The sequence below is a fragment of the Panthera pardus genome, unplaced genomic scaffold, assembly GCF_024362965.1.
Source record: "Panthera pardus isolate Hobbes unplaced genomic scaffold, ASM2436296v1 HiC_scaffold_8, whole genome shotgun sequence".
Lineage (NCBI taxonomy): Eukaryota > Metazoa > Chordata > Mammalia > Carnivora > Felidae > Panthera > Panthera pardus.
The window spans coordinates 149889510-149913109 of NW_026527013.1; the positions used below are offsets into that span (position 1 = coordinate 149889510).

Sequence of the window (23600 nt, forward strand, 5' to 3'; positions counted from 1 at the left end):
TTCTGATAATAGGAAGATTCTAAAAGAGTATAGAACTTGCCTGGCTATTTGACTTAATGACACCTGCAAAAGTTACCACTAAATAGCAGTAAAGAAGTGTCTGTATCAGGAATCCATTTGATGTTTAAGTCCCTCACAGGTGAAATTCTTTAATGGATTACTTCTCAAAAAATCTGGAAATACTTCCATTCCCAGCCCATATCTCTGCTTAAACAATTTTAGCTCCAAGCAAGCTTCTCTGCAGGGAAGGTATTGTCGGATAGAAAGCATTTATGGCAATAAGTCAGTATTACATTATTTGAATTTAAGGGATGCGTACATAAGAATCCCATCAGAGTTGTTCAACTATCCATTCATCCATCCAACAGTCTGTCAAATACAATGCAAACAGTTTTCATGGAGTAGAGCAAAAGCTAGATTGAAGTGGGTTAGACCGATTCTCAAAATATGGTTCTCAATAAGGGTACTTTGATAAGCTGCAAACTTGTTCCTATTGTATAAGTTCTTTATCCAATTCCAGTGATAAAGTTTCATACTTCTTTACAAATAGGACTATTTATTAGTAAATAGTTAAAGAAGAGTATAAACAGATTAATGAAATCTGTTTCTTTAAGAATTAAAGAAATCATGAAGCTTTTGACAATAAACATGCACAAAAGTAAATAGTTGAAATCCCCAAAATTGTCAGAATCAATGCTATGTTAGTAGTTCATGATTAAATTTGATTTGTGTTGATTAAGGCTTTCAAATAATGAGAGGCTCACTCTTTAGTTATAATTTTCTTTATGACTTACTATCAATTTATTTCATTGTGTGTTAATGCTACTATGTGTATTCATGCATATTTGCATAAATATTCTGTTCTGTTCTTTTTCTGTAGCTAGACTTGATCCATATTCATGTCAAATACACTTCTATTGCTAAAGCAGTTGTACACAATCCTTAAAACGTCAAGCAATACTTATTTCTCATCACCACATTTTAAAAAATTGTTCTAATGAATATATTTGGGATCATAGAGTATGGCTCCCTCTGTTGGAGCATACATATTTCCACAGCCATGCATGTCTGACACATATCAGCTAAAGATAAAAGGAAAGGAGGAGAATGCATCATCCAAATTCTGTTCTGCTAAAAAGTGGGAACTACTAGGGCAGCTGGGCTGTGAAGTACTTTTTTCAGTCAAATAGGTCGTGTTCAAAAGTTGGATCAAAAATAAGTCATTACAGCATGGTCTAGACAACTTTTAAGAAATTTGGTCCTCAAAATAATGAAGAGAAGGAAAGCTGGTATAGCTAAAGAAGAAGATGGGGGTTCGAGGATAGCCTTCCTTTGAGAAGATAGAAGAAATTTGAACATGTATAAGCTTAGAGGACAACCATTGTCAAGCAGGAGGCTAAAGAGGCAGGGTAAGGGAGAACAAAAGGTAGAGCAGGATTCCCAGAGGTGGGTCAAAAAGTCATCAAATGCTCAAGAAAATGGGATCTTCAGTATGAAATCCTTAATGACACAAAATAATCACGAGCTACTCACTTAAATAATTTAGAACAAAGTACAAATGAAATTTATGGGTTTTGTTACAGTGTGGCAGTGTTCATTATCACTTCCAATGAACCGTTGGTAAAATCTAGCCCTGCATAAAACACTAAATTTTAGAGTAAAAATACTAATGAATAATTTGAAAATATATGGTAAAAATTTCCTATTTTATTGGGGCATCTGGGTGGCCCAGTGGGTTAAGCATCTGACACTTGTTTTTGGCTCGGGTCGTGATCTCAGTTCGTGAGTTCGAGCCCCACATCAGGCTCTGCACTATCAGCTTGGAATTCTCTTTCTTCTCCTCTCTCTCTCTGCCTCTCCCCTTCTCACTCACTCTTTCAAAATAAATAAAGTTTAAAAACATTTCCTGTTTTATTTTGAAGTAATATTCAAATAATGTTTTCTCTTTTTTTTCCCCCAGATTGGACTCCTTCTTATCCTGAGCCAGTGTACATCCCAACAGGTCTAGAGATAGAACCCCTTTATCCAAACTACAAGGAAGATACTGTAGTTTATCTAGCTGAAGATGGTGGGTACATAATAAAACATGTTGCTATAAAATATAATTTGGTATCTATATTCATCTCTTAATTATATTTGTTTTGCTGTTTATAATGGAAACTGCAGAATACCATGAAGTCTCTGTCACCATCAAGATGTTTGGTTACAGATTGATTCAAGTGTGGATTTAGTGTTAATTATATTCTTGAAGGTGTACTGCAGTTTATGCAAAGTTGCTTTAAAAAAAAAACATAATGCCCACTAGAATGGAGAGTTATATTTAAAAGGAATTGTGTTCACATCACCTTTCAAAGAGAAATCCAGTAGAGTATTCTGCAACTATTGTTGCCTCTCTATTGATAGCTCACGTTCGTGAAATCTTTCAGATGACTTTATTTTCATTTCATGCCAATTTGATGCATTTCTTGAGATTGCATCTTTAAAAGGGGAAAATACCCCACACTGCAAATAACATCTAAGATTATACCTCAGGAAAAGTGTTCTGAACAGTCAAGATCAATATTTGTACTTTGAGAACTCTATTAATGCAAAATCTCATATCTGCTTTACAATAGTATGCTAATAACAAAACATAGATGTCTCAGCCTATATGCCAAACTGTGTTCTCCTAAAGCACCAGGTAAGGAAATATGGGATTCCTGCACAGTTTCACCATCCAAGTTCTATATCTTAGAGCATATATTAGAGATAACTTCAGGAAGCATATGTATTTTATTTAAAGGGCTGGCAAAACAAAAATGTACAAGGATTGTTTCCTATACAGTAAGCAATTCTATAAATCATATACTCACATATTTTTTAAGAACCAGAGTAAAGACAAGCATCTCTGATTTTTTTTTAATTTCAAATATTTACATGGCTAACCTGCCTTAGAACTTCCACACATAACTTAAATGTGATCTGATAAAATATTAAAATAGTTGAGGTGAGTCAATCAGGGTCTTGTCAGGAACTGAATAGCATACTGGGAGTAATTTAAGAAAGTTTACTGAAAGTATAACTTACCAAAGTGTGGATAGACTTAAGAGAGACTCGCAAGGGATGGTAAAGCAACATAAAACTGTCAAGAGAGCAAAATCATTGTGTGTCCTGGGCCTGAAAGAGTAAGAGGACAAAATGGTTTTCAGATCTGTAGCTATAGGAAAGAGAAATCTCCAAACAACAAGGTGCATAGAATTCTGGGTTCATGTTTTTTTTTCTTCTAAAAATTTTTTCTTTAAAACGTTCCATTGTCTTGTGACATCTTTTGTCTTAAATAAAAAGTTAGCCATAATTTTTATCATTGTTCCCTACATATATATATAATGTGTCTTTTTCTCTCTGGCTGTTTTCAGCAATTTGACTATGATCTGCCTAGATTTGGATACCATTATATTTGGATACCTGCTTGAAGTTTGCTGGACTTCTTTGATCCATAGGTTAATAGAGTTGGATTTTTTTTTCAAATTTGACAACTTTTCATCCATTATTTATTCACATATTTTTTCTGTATTCTTTCTCTTCTGTCCTTTGGAATGCCAATTACACATATGTTGGATTTCTAGCTATGTTCCACATGTCACTGGATCTTTTTTTTTTCTTCTCTGTCCTTGAGTCTGGATAATTGTATTTATCTGTTTTTAAATTTACTGCATCTGTCTTTTGCAGTATTCAATTTTTCTTAAGCCTCAGGAAAAGTGTTCTTAACAGTCAAGATCGATATTTGTACTTTGAGAACTCTATTAATGCAAAATCTCATATCTGGTTTACGATAGTATGCTAATAACAAAACATCTTTCTTAAACCCATCTAATAAATCATTAACTTCAGTTATTGTAATTTTTATTTCTAGCCTTTTCATTTGGTTCTTTTTTTGTAGTTTTTCAGGGTTTTTTTGAGATTACTTGATCTGTTTGTTCGTTATCTCTATCTTTTCCTGTAAGTCTTTAGATATATATTCAGAGTCATCTGTTAATCCCAACATCTCAGTTATCTTGGGGTTTGTTGAAAATTGTGTGCGTGTGTGTGTGTGTGTGTGACCATGGGTCACATTTTTCCTGCTTTTCTTCATGTTTCATATTTTTTCCTAATCATATGCAGGACGTTGTGAAAATATGTTTTAGAAGTCTGTATTATGTTCTTTTTAAAAATTATGCCACAGTTTGTTCTGGTAGGCAGCTAAATTGTTGGCATATCATTTTGCTTCTTTCAGGCTTGGTTTTATTTTTTTATAAGGGCAGACTTTTGTAAGGGCAAAATTTTTATTTTGTCTTAGTCCTTCAGTTAGTCCTAGGTCTTGGTCTTTACCCTTGGATGTGGTACGTATGCCTAGTATGCTCCCTTTCTTGAATCATGAAAGATTGCTTGAGATGCTCCATAAAGTCTTTCCATTCCGGATAGGTTAGAATTACAGTATATTCTAGAATTGCATATCTCAGCGCCACAGTGACATTTTCCTGTCTTACTCAGTCTTATCTTAGGCTTATACAGCCAAGCCCTCAGCCATGAAGGGAACCACCAGGGAACCACCATGTAGACTTTTGAGGCCCTCCATCTATGTAGCTTTCATCTCTCTGGTGTCCTGTCTCATAAATTTCCGTAGCCCCAAGCAACTGTCTTGCCTCCTCAGCTCAGCAAGACTGTTAGAGTATTCTTAAGTGCCACCTTCTTAGGATGTAGTCAGAAAGTATTCCCAGGAAGAAAGCCAGGGTTAAACATGGGCATACTTCATGCATTTATCTTCTTTCAACTATTATTATAGTTCTAGTCTGTGTGTTATCCAAATATATGGAAACAGCTCATATTTTTTTATCCAGCTTTATAGTTATTTATAGTGAATGGGAAAGTTCAGGACCAATTACTTCATAAAAATTAGAAGTAGGATAAATACTTTTAATGTAACAAATACATGAATTTATTTTAGGCATTGCTTTCCTAGTCTGAAAATTCTTAGACTTTCTTAACTTCAACAAATCTGTATGTTAGTGTCAAATTACTTTAAAATTTTAAATCCTTAGTGACACTTCAGTTATACTGTGGCTCCAAACTCTGTGCAGAATAATCTGTGTACTTTAGACATGGCTTGATACCTTTATGGTCTTCTTCTGTCATCAGCTTACAAGGAGCCCTGTTTTGTGTATTCCCGAGTAGGGGGCAACCGAACACCCCTGAAGCAACCTGTGGATAACTATGACAATACTTTGATGTTTGAAGCAAGGTTTGAGAGTGGAAATCTACAGAAGGTAGTCAAAGTGTAGGTTTTAGTTATTTTTATTTGAGGAGCTGGACCTTCAACTATTTATTATTTTCTGTATTAGGTACGTTAAAGTTTTAGTATTCATTAATGAACTGTAATCCCTTGAAGTATAGATGCCAATTAGAGATTGTGAAGGGGGTATGGAAGGTTCAAATTCTGGATTCAAATACTATGAACTTTAGCAGATTTCTGTACTGTACATTTTTAATATGCCAGTATGAACTGTCAGACAGACACTCACACACATAAACTCACACTGCTTCTCAAATTTTTTACTGGAATAGTGTTTGAGATGAGTGTTCTATAAAATATGTTTGGGAACATGCATGCTATCCAAGAGCATTCTTTAAGAGAATTTTTACTATGAAAATATTTACAGAGAATAATACAGTTCTCTATTAATCATCATACACCCATGACCTAGATTCAACAGCTCTGGTTTTGCATCCTTTATTTCACCTATTTCTCAATCACTATTTATAACACATACACACACACAGTAAGTACATAGTCCTGATAGAAGAGAAGGTTACTTGGCAAAGAAAAGTCACAAATAACCCAGCAAGATTTTGTGTGTGTTTGTGTGTGTGTGTGTGTGTGTGTGTGTGTGTGTGTAAAACAAATGTGCCAGTAAAATTTTTACCTTTATTTAAGTATCCTTAGTGATTAAGTACGAGGGATGCAAATAGTTACCAAAAACAGTCCTTAAAGAGTTTTCAAATTTTTTAATGTATGTGGTTGTATTAATTTATATATTTTAAACTTTTCCCAATGATAGTATTTCAGATCTCTAGAGTTTGAATCTAATAGAAAAAGGAATATATATCTGAAGTAAAAAAAAAAAAAAACAGTGGACTTTAATTAAGTTTTAAGAGCTCTTTAATCATTTCTTTTATAGGAAATGTAATCGGGGTAAAATACAGAATTTTTTTATCAAATGCCCATTTTAATGTGCTCTCTTGAATTACAAAGAAATAAAAAGGCTTTAGAGAATTAGCACAGAAGCAATTTCATATCCAGTAAGAACATTTCAAAACTTTTATCTTTTACAATTAGTTGCTGTTGGATGCTGCCTAAATAGTTTCAGGAAAAAAGGCTCTCAGTGAATAGGTAAAAGTAAAATAATTTTCCTTATGTAATTTAAATTTGAATGCCATTTTTACATGTTTTTTTTTCCTTTTTGTGTATTAGGGCAGAATATGAATACCAGTTGACTGTGCGCCCTGACCTCTTCACAAATAAACACACCCAGTGGTACTATTTCCAAGTCACTAATACTCAAGCAGGAATCGTCTACCGATTCACTATAATCAATTTCACTAAGCCTGCTAGTCTTTACAATCGGGGTATGCGCCCACTGTTTTATTCTGAAAAAGAGGCCAAGGCTCATAATATTGGCTGGCAGAGAATAGGAGACCAAATCAAATATTATAGGAACAACCAGGGACAAGAGGGGCGCCATTATTTCTCTCTTACATGGACATTTCAATTTCCACACAACAAAGATACCTGCTACTTTGCTCACTGCTATCCATATACTTACACCAACCTGCAAGAATACTTGTCTAGTATCAATAATGACTCAGTACGGTCAAAGTTTTGTAAAATACGTGTCCTGTGCCACACAATTGCTAGAAACATGGTGTATGTTTTAACGATCACTACTCCTTTGAAGAATGCTGACTCAAGAAAGCGAAAGGCTGTGATTTTGACTGCAAGGGTACATCCAGGGGAAACCAACAGCTCTTGGATCATGAAAGGCTTCCTAGATTATATTTTAGGAGACTCAAGTGATGCACAGTTGCTTCGGGACACTTTCATCTTCAAGGTGGTACCTATGCTGAATCCAGATGGTGTGATAGTGGGAAATTATCGTTGTTCCTTAGCTGGACAAGATTTAAACCGTAACTATACATCTGTCCTAAAGGAATCATTTCCTTCTGTTTGGTATACCCGGAACATGATCCGTAGGTAAGATAAGCCTCAAATTACCTCTCTGCTTATTTAGTAAACTTGGAAGTGAGAATTTGGTTACCACAATCCCATTCATTTTACCCTAGCTTCTTAAGATAGTTTAATCGTTTAACTATAGCTACTTAATTTTTTCTCCACTCTTGCCACTCTTCTTTCTGGCATTTCTTAAATAATGAATAAATTTCTAGAACATTTTAGTGGCTTTGTGAAACTAATAGTTAAATTTGCATATCCCAAATCTGGTTTCTTGCTAAAGGTAGCACTGATGTTTACTTCAGGATGCCTGAATCTCTTACATGTGAAAATTAGTTACATGTCATAGGGCCTCCTGGCACTATATTGTTCATACATTGCTCTTTGATGAGCCTTTTTTTTATTAAGTATTTTAATTCTAGTATAGTTAACATATAATATTATATTAGTTTAGGGGTACAATATAGTCGTTCAACATTTCTATACATTACTCGGTGCTCATCATGATAAGTGTACTCTTTTGACTATCAGGTTGCATAGTTATTGCAATTTTGATGAATAATAGTGTTTATTTCCCCCGGAAAAGAAATGAACAGCTTTAAATTTTCCAAAGAATCCAGAGCAGCAAATGCACATAATATTTAAATTTTTGTTGAATGGGTGAATTCTTTAATAGATTCAGTTAATAACAATCAGGAATAGGCATGTGCTAGAGCAGAAAGATTTACTGGAGTCAGAGAACCCCATTCCAAGTCCAAAGCCTCTTGACTTTTTTGGTTAAGAGTGTGGAGTGGAGTTACAATATCAGATTGGAATCCTGGAATGCCATTTGCTGTGTGGCCTTGAGCAATTTAAAAACAAATCTAAAGCTTGGTTTTCTCATCTATAAAGTATATAGATGTGGTAATAATAATACTTACTTCATAGGCAGGAGGATTAAATGAGAGTGTTATTTAAAAAGTGCCCAGATGGGGAGCCTGGGTGGCTCAGTCGGTTAAGCATCTGACTTCGGCTCGGGTCATGATCTCACGGTCTGTGAGTTCAAGCCACGCATGGGGCTCTGTGCTGACAGCTTGGAGCCTGGAGCCTGCTTCAGATTCTGTGTCTCCCTCTCTGCCCCTACCCTGTTCATGCTCAATTAAACATTTAAAAAAATTATAAAAAGTACCCAGAATAAAATACAGAACATTGAAAGATCTAAGTGTTTTCAGTGTTAGCTCAAATATAAAAAGAAAAAATTGATAATGAATCAGATATAGATGTAAAAACTCTTGGTAAACTATTCAGGATTATTCAAATATTTACAATAATAAGTACATTACAGAGACTGTTTATATCCTTATCCCACTTTGCTAGGGCCCCTAGTGCAAGTATAAGAACCCTGTTTCAAGGCTGAGGATGTCAAGGGTACCTCCAGTCCATCAGAGCTGCTGACAGGCTTAGGATGGCCCCAGTTATCTCAGTTCAGCATCAGCTTTCACTTCCGTGTGAATCCTTTTATCTGCTTAGGCACAAAGGGACTAAGGTGCAGATCCCCACCAAAAGGACTCAAAACTCTGTTTTCATACCCCTCACAGATGTGGTCTCCAGGATTCCCTGTAGTTATCTGAGAAATATTAAGTGATTAAAAAAATAATAACCTATGACGTCCTTTTTCCCCTGGGGATAACAAACAATAAAAAGAGAGCTAAGTAATGTGATGACCCTGATTGGATTCTGGGACAGAAAAGACATTCGTGGCAAAACCAGTGAAATCCAAATAAGGTTGGGAGTGTAGTTACTAGTAGTATACCAATGTTGGTTTCTTCATTTTGAACACTGTACCATGGTTAAATAATTTGTTAACGGGGGAAACTGGGTGAGGAGTACATGGAAACACTACTATTTTTGCAAATTTTGGGTAATCTAAAATTATTCTAGAATTTTTTTAAAAAAATCATAAGAAAGGATGCTGATTAGAATATCTATAGTGTCTGCTTAGTGCTCTTTGACATAAAGGGTCCCCGGTCCAACACAAGATGGATTATAGGCCAAGGCCCTTTGGCTTGTCTCTGTAGAAAATACTTTAAATGTCTTAGTTCTTCTCAGGTTGCCTTGTAAGAAGGTTAAGGCAGGAATCTACTCAGTAAGTTTCAGAAAGACTTCCAAGAAGGAAAACTACCTCAACGCAATTGATCATAGGCAGGTAAGTAGAATAAGAAGTCACATATGTGTGGGAAGGCAAGCAGCTATAAATATATCTAAGATTTAGTATAGTTAAAGAATATGAGAATAAGAGAAAGTAGTTTTAGTATACGTTACTTAGAATGTCTTAACCTGTGGGTAAGAAAAAAGATCCAAGATGTTTCTCAAGTGATTTAAATTCATGTAAAATTTAGAGAGACTCTTCAGAAGTAATGATATATCTTTGAGAATGAGTTAGAAGTTTGTTTTAACTTACATATAAGAAACTGAAAGGTCATTGAAACTGGGGAAATGTTTATTTCAAAATGATTAGTGTATTTCATATTTAAGGCCCTAACTTGATATTCTTGTTTTATAATCTACTTTGTTATCTAAAAACTTGTAATGATCATTTAGTGACTTTCTGTCAGTCTTCCATTTTCCATTAGAATTTATTGGGCACCAAATGAGAAAAGGGCAACCAATTAATACATGTAACAGACTTTACTTTGGGATTTCACTATAGTTTAAAGGAGTATTGTTGCTAATATAAGCTATGTTTTGATTTTAGGTTTTAATATTTTTGTTATAAAAGTAATATATTTCATATTACTATAAGTACCATTCATTACTAACATTTTGGTACTTACCCTTCCAGATATAATAGTATATGTGATTTTGGTTACTTAAGTGATAGAACACTATATAAAGTTTAGAAATATGGGGGAGAGGAGGCAAAAAATGCCCATCATCCTGCCATCTTAACACCACTTTTTTTTTAACCTTTTTAATGCCTCTTCATTAGTTATTTTCATCAGTTTGGAGGGGGCTTATTTTTTTATAGCTTTAATACTCATTGAATGGCAAGTTTTACAAGCCAAGGATTGTGCTCCTAAGAAATGTGTAGTAATTCGTTAAAAATTTACCAGAAAAAAAATTCAAACTTTAGGCCATTTTTCTCAAAATGATATTTACCATTTTTTTAATGTTTGTATTTATTTTTGAGACAGAGAGAGACAGAGCGTGAGCAAGGGAGGGGCACAGAGAGAGGGAGACACAGAATCCAAAGCAGGCTCCAGGCTCTGAGCTGTCAGCACAGAGTCCGATCCAGGGCTCGAACTCACGGACTGCGGGATCATGACCTGAGCTGAAGTCAGATGCTCAACCGACTGAACCACCCAGGCGCCCCAGATATTTACCATTTTAATCAAGGGTTGTGTAATAATTGGCTTCAGCACCAAGTTGTCTGGTACTCGGTTTTTAACAAATATTTGGGTACTTGTGTACATAGCACTGTTCTAGATGATTTGAAGCATTTCTTACCCATAAGGAGATTAAATATCAAAAATATAAAAAATTTCCAAGGCAAGTGTCAAGTAAATGGTACCAATATTATGTGCTACAGGAATTCAAAAAAAAGAAAAATCTATGACCCTAATTAGGAAGTGAGACATGAAGTCAGCCTTGAGGGGCAGTATTTGCACATACAGAGATGAAGAAAGATGTTCTAGTCAGAAAGAATCTCTGTGAAAGCTAATGGGCAAAGCTAGGAGTGAGCTGTTTTCTGTGTGCAAGGGAAAACCAGAATAATAAAGTAGAGGGATCCTGTTGGAGAGTCTTGGGTGGAAGGTAAATTTTATCCTTATAATGGAAGGTAAACATTCACATTTTATATATGTATATAGTTAATAGGAAATTATTAGAGATGTTTTAAAATTGTCAATAATGTGCAGTATGGATAAGAGAAAGAAGTCGAAAGCAAGGATATAAGAAATTCTGTTTATTTGGATATTAGACTTGTAAATCCATAGTTCCACCCAGAGAAGAAAAATGCAGAGGTGAAATTTAGTAACTTTGTTCTTTTTTTTCCTTGGTAGATTAATGGAGAAACGAGAGGTTATTTTATATTGTGACCTTCATGGCCATAGTAGGAAAGAGAACATCTTCATGTATGGTTGTGACGGTAGTGATAGATGTAAAGCATTATACTTACAACAACAAATCTTTCCACTTATGCTGAGCAAAAATTGTCCAGATAAAGTAAGTACCATTTAAGATTTTTTTTTTAAGATTTTTTTTCTTTTTTAACCTTTATTTATTTTTGAGATAGAGAGAGACAGCATGAATGGGGAGGGTCAGAGAGAGGGAGACATAGAATCTGAAACAGGCTCCAGGCTGTGAGTTGTCAGCACAGAGCCCGACACGGGGCTCAAACTCACGGACCATGAGATCATGACCTGAGCCAAAGTCGGCCACTTAACCTACTGAGCCACCCAGGTGCCCCCCATTTAAGATTTTTAACTTTTCTTTTATTACATGTTGCTCATGTGAGACTGCAGAATAGATCATCTCAGTAAACTGCTTTTTTACTTATTTTGCCTGGTTTATACAATTGACCATAAAAAAGCAACTGTGGGGAATGTTTAATTTGAAATGTGAAGGAAAAAATGTGCCTTATCCTTCCACCTTAATGGTAAAAGTCTAGTTTCCTCATAAGGTCGGGAACAAGGCCGGGAAAGCCAGCCTTAACCCCTTCAATTCAGCCTTATACTGGAGGTTCTAAGTGCTGAAAGGCAAGAGAGAAATAAAAGGCAGACACTTTGGAAAGGAACAAGTAATAAAGAGGACACAGTTGTCTTCATAGAAAATCCGAAGCAGTCCACAAAAAAAGTCCTCGAATAAGTGAGTTCAGCAATGTCCTACATGACAAGGTCCACCCACAAAAACCAGTTACATTTCTATAGACTCACACCAGATACTTGGAAACCACAACTGAAAATGGTATCATTTACTGTAGCTTCAGAATAAATTAAATACTTGTGACTATAAAGGAATGATACAAGGGAGAATTTTAGAGGTGATGGAATTGACCTATATCCTGATTGTAGTAGTGCTTGCACAGATCTCTACATGTGTTTAACTCAGAATGAAACACAAGTCACTTTTATCACAAGTAAAAAATAAAATTACGAAAACTTTTTTTTTGTACTAAAACATTTTATAGATATAACAGTCTTTTAGGACAGCTTTCCAGTGATCGATCTTGTGAAAATAAAGCATCCTTATCTATTCAAAAAATCTACATTAATCAGGGACACTTCGGTGGTTCAGTCAGTTGAGCCTCTGACTTGGGATCAGGTCATGGTCTCGTGACTTGTGGGTTTGAGCCCCACATCGGTCTCTGTGCTCACAGCTCAGAGCCTGGAGCTTGCTTTGGATTCTCCCCCTCCCCACCCCCCCATCTCTGCCCCTCCCCTTGCTCACACTCTTGGCTTTCTCAAAAATAAACATTAAAAAAATTTTTTTAATCTACATTAATCTTTATTTCTAAACATATTTAAGCCCTTTCCTATAAGTTTTTTAAAGTATAAGATCTTATCCCAACAGTATCAAGAATTAATCAATAGGTTTTGAAGGTATATGTTTTATATAGATTAAAAGTAAAATTTATTACCAGCATTCAAATCTGTAGTTCTCAGAAATGTAAATATGTCATCCTTAGGAAATAAAAGCCCGTGAAACTTTAGAGAGAATTACTGCTTTTGCACTACTTCCTCCTTTTCAATCCTAGTTCTGAGAAAGACATTGTACTCAGAAAAACACATTTTTCTCATTTTTATTTGCTTATTTTTAGTTTTCATTCTCAGCTTGCAAGTTTAATGTTCAGAAGAGCAAAGAGGGAACAGGAAGGGTGGTAATGTGGAAAATGGGAATCAAGAACAGCTTCACCATGGAGGCTACTTTTTGTGGATCTACCCTGGGTAAGACCAAGTGTTCTCATTCATGGCTGTCAGAGCTTCAAACCAAAGAGACGTTTTTAACGTAAGATTAATAGTGTAGACAGTTTGATAGTGAGCACTTTCTTCCTACTTAGAAACTTGCTGGTGTCCAATCAATTCTCTAAACGGGATGAATAAACAAACTACCACTATATGCATCTCCATCTCATCATTTTCCCTTTGTTTAGAAAAGGGAGTTTTAGCATATAGATAAAATACCTAATTGGTTATTTCATGAACTAATTTTTTATTGTTTTTGTTATGTTTTTAAGAAAGAGTCCTTATAGATGACTCCTGATTGCAAGAAAAAGCAATGTTCATACTTAAAACATCAGGATAGACATGTCTTTAGTGGATTTGCTATCTGCAAGTCAAAATAGACTGGGTTTGTTGGGGGCTCCTTGGGGGGGTCAATTTATATTTTAATGGAAGCACTGTTTCCTTTAAAAATAAAAGTGTGTGGGGGCACCTGGGTGGCTCAGTCAGTTAAGCATCTGACTTTGGCTCAGGTCATGATCCTGTGTGAGTTCAAGTGAGTTCAAACCTTGCCTGCATCAGGCTCTGTGCTGACAGCTCAGAGCCTGGAGCCTGCTTCAGAATCTGTGTCCCTCCCCCTCTTGTGCTGTCTCTCTCTCAAAAATAAATATTTTTTAAAATGTTTTTAAAATTGTGCTCTGTAGTTACATTTAAGAAATCTTTTGGTTTACCCTTAGAATGTTCCATATTAAGATAATGGTTATGTTTTTAGAAAGTTTATTGACTCAAAGGAAAGTGCTAGAAACCCACACATGTATTTCTGGTCTTTAAAGCACCTTGAAACTGATATAATGGTATCTATGATGATGAAAACATTAAAATATTTACCCAAGTTTTTCTCTAAGTGATTATGAGCATGTTTATAACTGATAACCAAGTATTCCATATGTTCTTATTAAATATTCTTCAGCCCTACAACATAGCCTACTATGTGTTAAGTCAGCTTTGATCCAGATGTGGAGAGGGAATGAAGGAAAGCAATAAGCTGTTAAATGACTTGCCCTGGAGAAGCAAATCCAAAGGACAGGAGATGGAATCTGACCAGAGGTTTTATTTATACTCTGTGAAAACACAGAACGTAAGCCTGCCTGTTAAGGACAAATGGTGGTTAAACTTATTGATGTTTTAGGTAATAAACGAGGTACTCATTTCAACACAAAAGACTTGGAGTCGATGGGGTATCATTTTTGTGATTCTCTTTTGGACTATTGTGACCCAGACCGAACCAAGGTAAGCAAAGTCCATTTGGTAATGCTTCAAACTCCACTTTATCAGATAACATAATCTAACTAAGGGCCTATAGCAGTGTTTTTCTTTTACTATCCCAACAGTGTTTGGGGTTTTTGGTACTTGATGTCCTCATAGTTGCTGTGCCAGGTATGTATAAATATTCAATTAGTTTAATTAGGAAATAAAGTTAATTTATAATTAATTTATCATTTTCCCCTAGTACTATCAGTGCCTGAAAGAATTGGAAGAGATGGAAAAACATATAAATTTGGAAAAAGTCCTTGAGGATTCAGATACTTCTCTGAAAGAAATTGCATTGGATCTAGAGTCTAGGTAAGTCAAGATAGTGGATGTAATATAACTTGTGTTTTACTATGCCCTTAATAATAACTGTAGGATATAAAATTATCAGTCTCAACTGAAAATCCCAACTATAGGTAGAGGAGAGAGGGAGAGAGAGACAGAGCGTGAGTGGGGGAGGGGCAGAAAGAGAGGGAGACACAGAATCCAAAGCAGGCTCAGGCTCTGAGCTGTCAGCACAGAGCCCGACTCAGGGCTTGAACTCACGAACCATGAGATCATGACCTGAGTGGAAGCCAGACGCTTAACCAACTGAGCCACCCAGGTGCCCCTGCAAACATAATTAGAACCATTTCTACCATTCCAATAAGATAACAGTTTAATAAAAATAACAGTTGAAAATTTAAAATGCCACCAAAATATTATTGTTTTAATATTTATAATATATAATTAATAAGTTACTTGTAAATATAAAATATAATTATAAGTATAATTAAAATAATTATTATATCAAAGTTATTTTTTTTGTAGTAGCCGAGGCTCTGACAGTTCAGAATCCAATGAGTCTCAGACTTACCTTCTCAAATTAACTTCTCAGGTATGATTGAAAATTTCTGCCTATGGTATGGATATACTAAATAGGTACTCTTCTCATTATGACTAATAATCAGGCAAAAAAAAAATGCTTGCAGTTGTGTAATTATTGTGTAACAGTAATTGTTATTTTCTGATTATGTAACATATCTTTAAATCATAGAATTTTCTAACCTTAGGATTTTTAACACTCTTACTTTAAAGATCCAGAGAGATTACTTCTCAAAAGCCACTTGTTAACAATTTGTTAATACAAATTAACCACTTGTTAATGAGAGTTGGTGCCATAACATACATCACATGCCTGCAAATCCAGTGTTCGTGTATTCATTTATTTAACAACTATATGTTGAGCTTCAACTGTGTGCTGGGGATAGAGCAGTGAACAAAAAATGAGACAAAAATCCTTCTCTTTCATAGCTTATATTCTAGTAGGTGGAAATAAAAAATAATGATAAGTAAAATATATGATGTGCCTAATATGTGATAAGTGCCTAAGGAGGAATATAGAGTGGGAGGAGGAGAAGGAAGTTCAGGTGGTGTTATGGACTGCTTATGTCCCCACCAAATACTACACATGTTGAAACCCTAACCATCAATGTGATGGTGTTAGGAAGTGACTAAGACAAACTAAGACACTACTCTCTTAGTACTGAGTGTGGGGTGCTATTGTAACTAATACCTAAAAATGTGGAAGTGGCTTTGGAACTGGATAACTGGTAGAGTCTGGCACAGTTGTGAAGTGCATGTTAGAAAATGCTGATATTGCCATGAAGGGACTTCTCAAGATGATTCTGGTAAGGACTCAGAAAGAAAAAAGGGGAGCTGTAGAGCAAGTTCCCATCTTAAAGACACACAACTAATTGTGTATAGGACGTTGGTAGGAATCTGAATATTAAGGGTGATTTTCATGAGATCTCAGACAGAAACGAACGTGTTACTGACCAATAGAGAAAATTTAATCCTTACTATAAAATGGTAAAGGATTTGGCTGTATTGCGTTTGTGTTCTATAGCATTTCATGGAAGGTAGAACTTGTGAGTGATAAAATTGGAGATTTAGCTGAAAAAGTCTCTTTGTAAAGTGTTGAAGAGCAGCTTGATTCCTCCTAACTGCTTATAGTAAAAAACAAGTAGAGAGAAATGAAGAAGGAATTGTTAAGCGAAAAGGAACCAGAAGGTGAAGATTTAAAAAATTCTCAGCCTACCCATGTTACAAAACAATAGGAACGTGTGTTCAGAAAAGAAGAGTAAGAGTGTGGGGGGATCAACTGTATGATAAGGAGATTAGTGTGGGTATGAACCACAGAACTAATCAACCACCCCATTAGGAAGACTGCCAGCTTGGACTGAAGGGGTTGGAGACAGGACAGAATGAAGGAAGGCTGTCAGACTGCTTGAATTTTACAGTATGGTACCATAGATCTATTTGTGAACATGCACTCTTCTTCAAGATAAGGGGGAAAAATAGCCTCAGAGGTAACTAAGAGATCATCAGGGTCACTACCACCTGGATTTCAACAGGATAAACAGCCTCTAACAGAGGCCATGAAGGCAAGCTGCCTCAAGCCATGACCTACATTGTGGGCAGTGCCCTAGCAGAGAGCCAGGCATTAGCAGCACTCTGCCAAGCCGTACGGGTGATGTTGCCACTCCAGTAGGTCCAGAAGGCAGTCCATTGAACCAGAGAGGATTATTCTTGAGCTTTAAGATCTTGTTGAATTTGCCTTGCTAGATTTTTCTATGTCCTTCCTGGCAACCCAGCACTCCATCCTTTTCTGTTTCTCCCTTTGGGAATGTCTGTCCTATGTCTGTCCCATCACTGTATTTTGGAAACCTTTAACTTGTTGGAATGGAATGGGATGGAATGAATGTATTTTGCATGTGAGAAGGACCTGAATTTGGAGGGCTCAGGGACAGAATGCTATGTCTGTATAATTCTATCTTCCCCAAACTCATATGTTGAAATTATAATGCCCAATATGATGGTACTAGAAGGTGGGCCCTTTGGGAAGTGATTAGGTCATGGGGCAGAGCCCTCTGGATTAGTGCCTTATTAAAGAGCTCCAGAGAGATCCCTAGCCCCTTCTACCATATGAGGATACAAACGAGAAGTTGGCAGCTTAAAAGAGAGTGCTCACCTGACCATACTGGCACATTGACCTCAACCTTCCAGCCTGAAGAACTAGAAGGAATAAATTCCTGTTCTTTTTAGCCACATAGTCTGTGGTATTTTGTTATAGCATCTGAAATGGAGTAAGACGGATGTTGTATTAGTTTTCTATTGCTGAGCAACAAATTTCCCCAAGCACTTGCCCAAAACAACAGATACTTATTTTCATGCCATTTCCATGAGACAGGGACTCAGGAGTGGCTTCACTATGTGCTTCTGTCTGTCTCTCAAAAGGCTGCAATGAAGGTGTTGGTCAGGTGGTCTCATCTGAAGACTTGACTGAGAAAAGATCCACTTTTAAGCTCACTTACATGATTGTTGACAAAATTCAAAAGGTGTTCTTCAAAAGCTGTTGGGCTGAAGACCTCAGTACTGCCCTTACTGGCTTTTAGCCTTTAGTATCATATCCAATAAGTCATTGCCAAATCCAGTGTTGTGAAGTTTTGTCCTGTTTTCTTCTAAGAGTGTTATCCTTTTGGGTCTTACATTTAGGTCCTTGATCTATTTTGAGTTAATTTTTGTATTTGGTATGAGGTAAAGACCCCATTCTTTTGCAAGTGGAGATACAATTTTCTGAGCACCATGTGTTGAAAAGACTGTCCTTCACCCATTGAATGGTCTTGACACCCCTGTCAAAAATCATTTGACTGTATGCAAGGATTTCTTTATTGGCTCTCTATTCTTTTTCTTTGGTCTATATGGCTATCTTTATGCCAATGCCACACTGTTTTGATTACTGTAGCTTTGTAGTAAATTTTGAAATCAAAGTATGAACCCTCCAATTTTGTTCCTTCCCCACCGCCCCTCCCCCCAGATTATTTTGCCTATTTGGGATCCTTTGAATATTAGGATGGATTTTTCTATTTCTGCAAAAAAAAAAAAAAAAGTCATTGGGATTTTGATAGGGATTGCATTGAATCCATAGATTGCTTTGGGTAATATTGATATTTTAATAATATTAGGACTTACATTTCATGAATAAGAGATATGCTTTCATGTACTTACGTCTTCTTTAATTCCTTTCAACAATGTTTTGTAGTCACTGTAGTTTTTTTGTACAAGAAGATGAAGTTTTCTTTCACCTTCTTGGTTAACTCCTAAGTATTTTATTCTTTTTGATGTTATTGTACATGGAATTGCTTTTGTAATTTCCTTTTCAAGTTGTTCTCTGTGTATAAAAATGCAGTTGATTTTTATGTGGTGACTTTGTATCTTGCTGTTTCGCTGACTTAATTAGTTCAAACAGGTTTTTTGTGGACTCTTCAGAGTTTTTAAAATATAAGATCATATCATCTACAGAGATCATTTTACTTCTTTCCCATTTGGATACCTTCTATTTCATTTTTGTGCTTAGTTGCTGTGGCTATAATTTCCAGTACTGTGTTGAATAGAAGTGATGAAAACAGACATCCTTACTTGTTCCTGATCTTAAAGGAAATGCTTTCAGCATTTCACCATCAAACATGTCAGCTATAGTTTTTTTTTATTGTGTTGAGGTGGTTTCCTTCTATGCCTTGTCTGTTGGGTTTTTTAATCATGAAAAGGTGTTGAATTTTGTCAGATGTTTTTTCTGCATCAATTGAAATGTTCATGTGAGGTCTTTTCCTTTATTATGTTGATGTGGTGTTTTACGTTCATTAGTTTCTTACGTTTGAACCATCCTTACATTCTGATCAATTGGTTATGTTGAACCATCCTTACATTCCAGGAATAAATCCTATTTGGTCATTGTGTACAATCCTTTTAATATGCTGCTGATTTTTATTTGCTAGTATTTTGTTGAGGATTTTTTGCATTAATGTTCATAAGAGATGCTGATCTATAAATTTTTTTGTTCTTGTAGTGTCTGTCTGGCTTTGGGTATCAGGATAATGCTGGCCTCATAGAATGAGTTAGGAAGTGTTCCCTACTCTTGAGTTTTTTAGAAAGGTTTGAGAAGTACTGATGTTAGTTCTTTAAATGTTTGGTAGAATTCTCCTGTGAAGCCATCATGTCTACAGTTTGTGGTTGGGAGATTTTTTTATTGCTGATTCATTATCAGTTATAGGTCTGTTCATATTTTCTATTTCTTTGTGATATAGTCTTGGTAGGTTTTGTGTTTCTAGGAATTTGTCCATTTTATCTATATTATCTAATTTGTTGCTATATAACTGTTAATAGTAAGTCTTAATAAGTAAGATTTTAAAAGCTAGCTGTCTTGCAGAGTATCTTCTCTGATCACAACAGGATGAAACTGTATTATTAACTGCTTTGTTTTTCTTTAAATGTATTGGAAAACAAAAAGTGCTCTTTAAAACCATTCTACAGTGATATGCTAGCTTTTATAATTGCCTGTGTTCAGATCTTTATTTCTCCCTACAGATTCAAGTTAGTTTCCAGTGTCTTTTCACCTTGTAGGACTCTCTTGAGCATTTCTTACAGGATGTGTCTAGTGGTCATGAACTCTTTCAGCTTTTGTTTATCTGGGAATGTCTTAATTTCTTCCTAACTTTTGAAGGACAATAATGCCACTTTTTAAAAGCACTTTGAATGTATTGGTTTATGGTCTTCTGGCCTCCAGTTTCTGATGAGAAATCTGCTAATAATCTTATTGAGGATTCTTCCATGTAACAATTTGCTTTTCTCTTGCTACTTTCAAGATTCTCTCTTTCTCTTAGAAAGATTAATTACAAGGTGTTTCATTGTGGGTTTTTGAGTTCATCTTACTTGGAGCTCATTGAGCTTCTTGGATGTTTACATCTTATCTTTCATCACATTTGGGAAGTTTCATCAAATTTTCATCCATTATTTCTTAACTCACTGGCACTTCTGGGTTGATGGCTTCTCTGGCTCTAAAGCTGGGATATGTAAGTAAAAACAAAACACAGGAATTACTCACTATTCTTCTGTCCTCTGCTCCTGAAGTCCCTCACCAGTCTACCTTCTTCTTTCTGCTTTTTAGGGCCTCTTATGCTTGTTTTGTGTAGAATACCCAGGATTTTCAGTTGTACTTAGTGGGAGGGATAGAAGAAGTACTTTATCTTCCTAGAAGTGGAAGTCTCAAGATAGCTTTATGTCCACATATATACGTCTTTGGTGTGTTGATTAAATATTGATTTCAAGTATGATTCTTTTACTTAGCTAAAAAACAAGAAAAAACACTTGAAAACAAAGAAGGAAAGAAATTCTACCATAGCAAGTAATCAAAATACCAGAGAAGAGCCAGAGGTATTCATTGACCTGGTTTTTAACAGTTTTTGAAAAATGGTTGTAAGAGAATGGCAAGTTGTTTCCTGTTACACTTTCTATCCCCAAATTTTTGCCCTGGGAAATGTTAGTGATTAAAACTTTGCTTATGTTATTTTCTGTTTATAAAAATATAAGAGAACCTTGACAGATGAGAAGTGGATTTTATTAATAGGTGCTATAAATTTCACTTTTACTTACTTTACTCTGAAAAGTATTTGAGGTATCTTACAAAGATACATCTAGGATAACTAGAAGAGATAAATTAAAATGAAGAAAAATTAAATGGCAATACAAGAGTGTAAGAATAGATGGTGCTGAGAGATTGACTTCTACCATAACAGCATGAGGAGCTCTGCAAATTCATTCACCTAACAAAAATTGGTGATATTAAAAACAAACAACACAACCATTGCCCTAAGGGCAAATAGCAAATGAAAAACATCTACTTGTGAAAATTTCCTAAAATTTGGTAAAAAGAAAACAGCAAGAGCTTTTGGCATTTGAAGCAAGATTCCTTCCTCCCCCTCCCAGTTCAGTGAGACTGAATCTCCACCCCAGACCAGCACAGCCAAGAACACAGAGCCCCCTCTCTCCACTCACGCCAGCCAGAGGGCTGTCTTCCCAAAAGGGGCGGGGCATCAGTAGTTCTTATCCCGCCTCCAGCTACCTGTTGCTGGGGCTAAGTTCCGAGTGAGTGCAGCCAAGAGGTGGGGGCTCCCTTCTTCTACCCACGCTCCATTCAGGAGACAGAGATTCTGCCTGGGGTGCCACATTACCCAGAATATTTTGGCCCTAATCACCCTTACCTTAGCTTGTGAAATGGTGATATCACACTAGAGGCAAATAGAGAAGGCCTGAGACTGCTGCCCTCTTTCCACGTACAGCTCAACTCCTAAAGTGGGTGTCACTGAGAGAAGAGTGCCATTGTCCCCACCCCCAGCTCCAGAGACAGGACAGAAATTTTGCCTTTGGGGAGAATCAGACAAAAACAGTTTTTAAGAACTTTTTATTTTGAAATATGTGTAGGAACTCTGCTGCATCCTTGACTTCTCCATTGTTAACATCTTGCATGTATCATGATACTATATCGACACCATAAAACTGATGTTGATCTAATCCACAGCGATTATTCAGATTTTATCAGGATGCACGCACTCATTTGTGTGTATTCCTCATAAATTTTTAATTCTAGTCTTTAAAGCACATTGTTATGTAGTATCGCATATTTTTATATTGGTATCTGATTTCTTGTTTGTAAATTGTGCAATCTAAGCAATGTGAGTATGCTTGGGAGAGGGCCAAGATTATAAAAAAGTTTTTGGTAAACAAACTCTCTAATTGATCTCAATGTGTTAAGTCATTTGCAGAACCCAATAACCAAGGTAGATTTTGTTTGGGAGATTGTTTTTTTTATTGTTTTGTATGTAGATTTTGTCAGACACATATTTACTCTTCATAAACATCTCCACATAGTGGCTTTTCTCCTCTACCCAAGCTATATTTCAGGCAAAATATAGTAAATTCCTTTACATTAAAATATTTATGTATTTTCCCCTTGGTTGATTGGAGCTTCAAAATTGTTATGAAATCATAATCTGTATTTAATGTTGGATTTTCCAGATGGAAAACAATCATCATTTGGTTATTTGAAAAGCTGCATACATAAGTGCTCTTATAAGCTAATAGGAGTTCTTAGCCATTGATCTTGAAATTTATTTTAACAGTCTTTGGCAAAAAGAGTGAACAGTGTCATCTTAACTGAGTTTAATGCCTAAGGACAACCTAAATTCATGCTCTGAAGTGTTTCTTAATTGTTTGTAAGATATCCATACATCCTGAAAACAATATTTGTAAGTTATTTTTAAAGTATTTTAGGTAACTATATTTCATACCTGGACATTCTCAATAATTGATTCAGAAGACTTAAGCAAAAACAAACAATTATAGATTACTGTGGTTAGAATTGGGAGATCATGTTCATAAGGAAGGACACTGGCCTGGTGATTTTCTATAGGATGAATGGAATAGTTTATAATGGCGTATAGCATCATTTCAACGAAGGGAAGAGGGCCAAAAATAACATGGAGTTCATCGAATCAAGTCTTACCACAAGTGAATTTCTCTAGCCTAATTTCACATCTTGTCTCTCCAAATTCTGATTATATAGTATTGCTTTTAACTTTGTGTAATTTTTTCTAGAATATTTCCTTTCTCTCTGCCTTCAGCAATCAAGTTTTTATTTTTGTACTTTCCTCTCATTTTTATGATTCTATCAATTTTTTTTTGCTGCCAATTTTATCTACAAAAAAGGGGGATTTTAGTTTTTAACTACTCCGTAGTCCACTTTTCATCATGAGTTGATATGGATAACATGTTGGCAAAAAAATATTGATGTCCTCAGGTTTTTTTTTCCCCTTTCTAATGCCCGTTCAGAAAGCTCTTTATAATATCCACATACCACAGATGCAGAAACAAAAGTTTGGAAACTTTTTAAACAAAAGTTTAAAGTGTTTTCATGGTTACATGATTTGTAGACTATTCAAGATTAGCTGTTACAATTCTATAGTGTTTTGTGTCTCATTTAGTGTACCTGGTCATTATTGGCAACTCCTTTTTCAAGGTAGAAAACAATATGTGTATGCTCTTCCTTACTATGGACTTCTACAAAATATTTTTCGTCTTTTTTATATAAGTACAGTTTTGTAATCAATTATACATTTTCATACAATTTTATGTTTTCACTCATTTCATATTATCTTCCTACATCTTTATTTAAATAAGTGAGATTATAACCATCCATTTTTTGTCTCTCATTGTAAATAAATTCTTATGAAGTGAAAAAGATTTTTAACTCC

General features: G+C 35.5%; 1 protein-coding gene across 6 annotated transcripts in view; it reads left to right on the forward strand.

The window, feature by feature from the left end:
- Positions 1 to 23600, forward strand: part of AGBL3 (AGBL carboxypeptidase 3) — a 71919-nt gene that overhangs the window by 17899 nt on the left and 30420 nt on the right. For 5 of the 6 annotated variants that reach the window (XM_053897299.1, XM_053897298.1, XM_053897301.1 and 2 more), the window contains 9 exons: positions 1961 to 2068; positions 5155 to 5293; positions 6488 to 7267; positions 11284 to 11446; positions 13041 to 13167; positions 14351 to 14451; positions 14672 to 14784; positions 15283 to 15349; positions 20638 to 20724. In XM_053897299.1, the coding sequence (XP_053753274.1) occupies positions 1961 to 2068; positions 5155 to 5293; positions 6488 to 7267; positions 11284 to 11446; positions 13041 to 13167; positions 14351 to 14451; positions 14672 to 14784; positions 15283 to 15349; positions 20638 to 20724 (1685 nt within the window). The remainder of the gene's footprint in view (positions 1 to 1960; positions 2069 to 5154; positions 5294 to 6487; positions 7268 to 11283; positions 11447 to 13040; positions 13168 to 14350; positions 14452 to 14671; positions 14785 to 15282; positions 15350 to 20637; positions 20725 to 23600) is intronic. The other variant, XM_053897300.1, reaches the window with a different exon arrangement.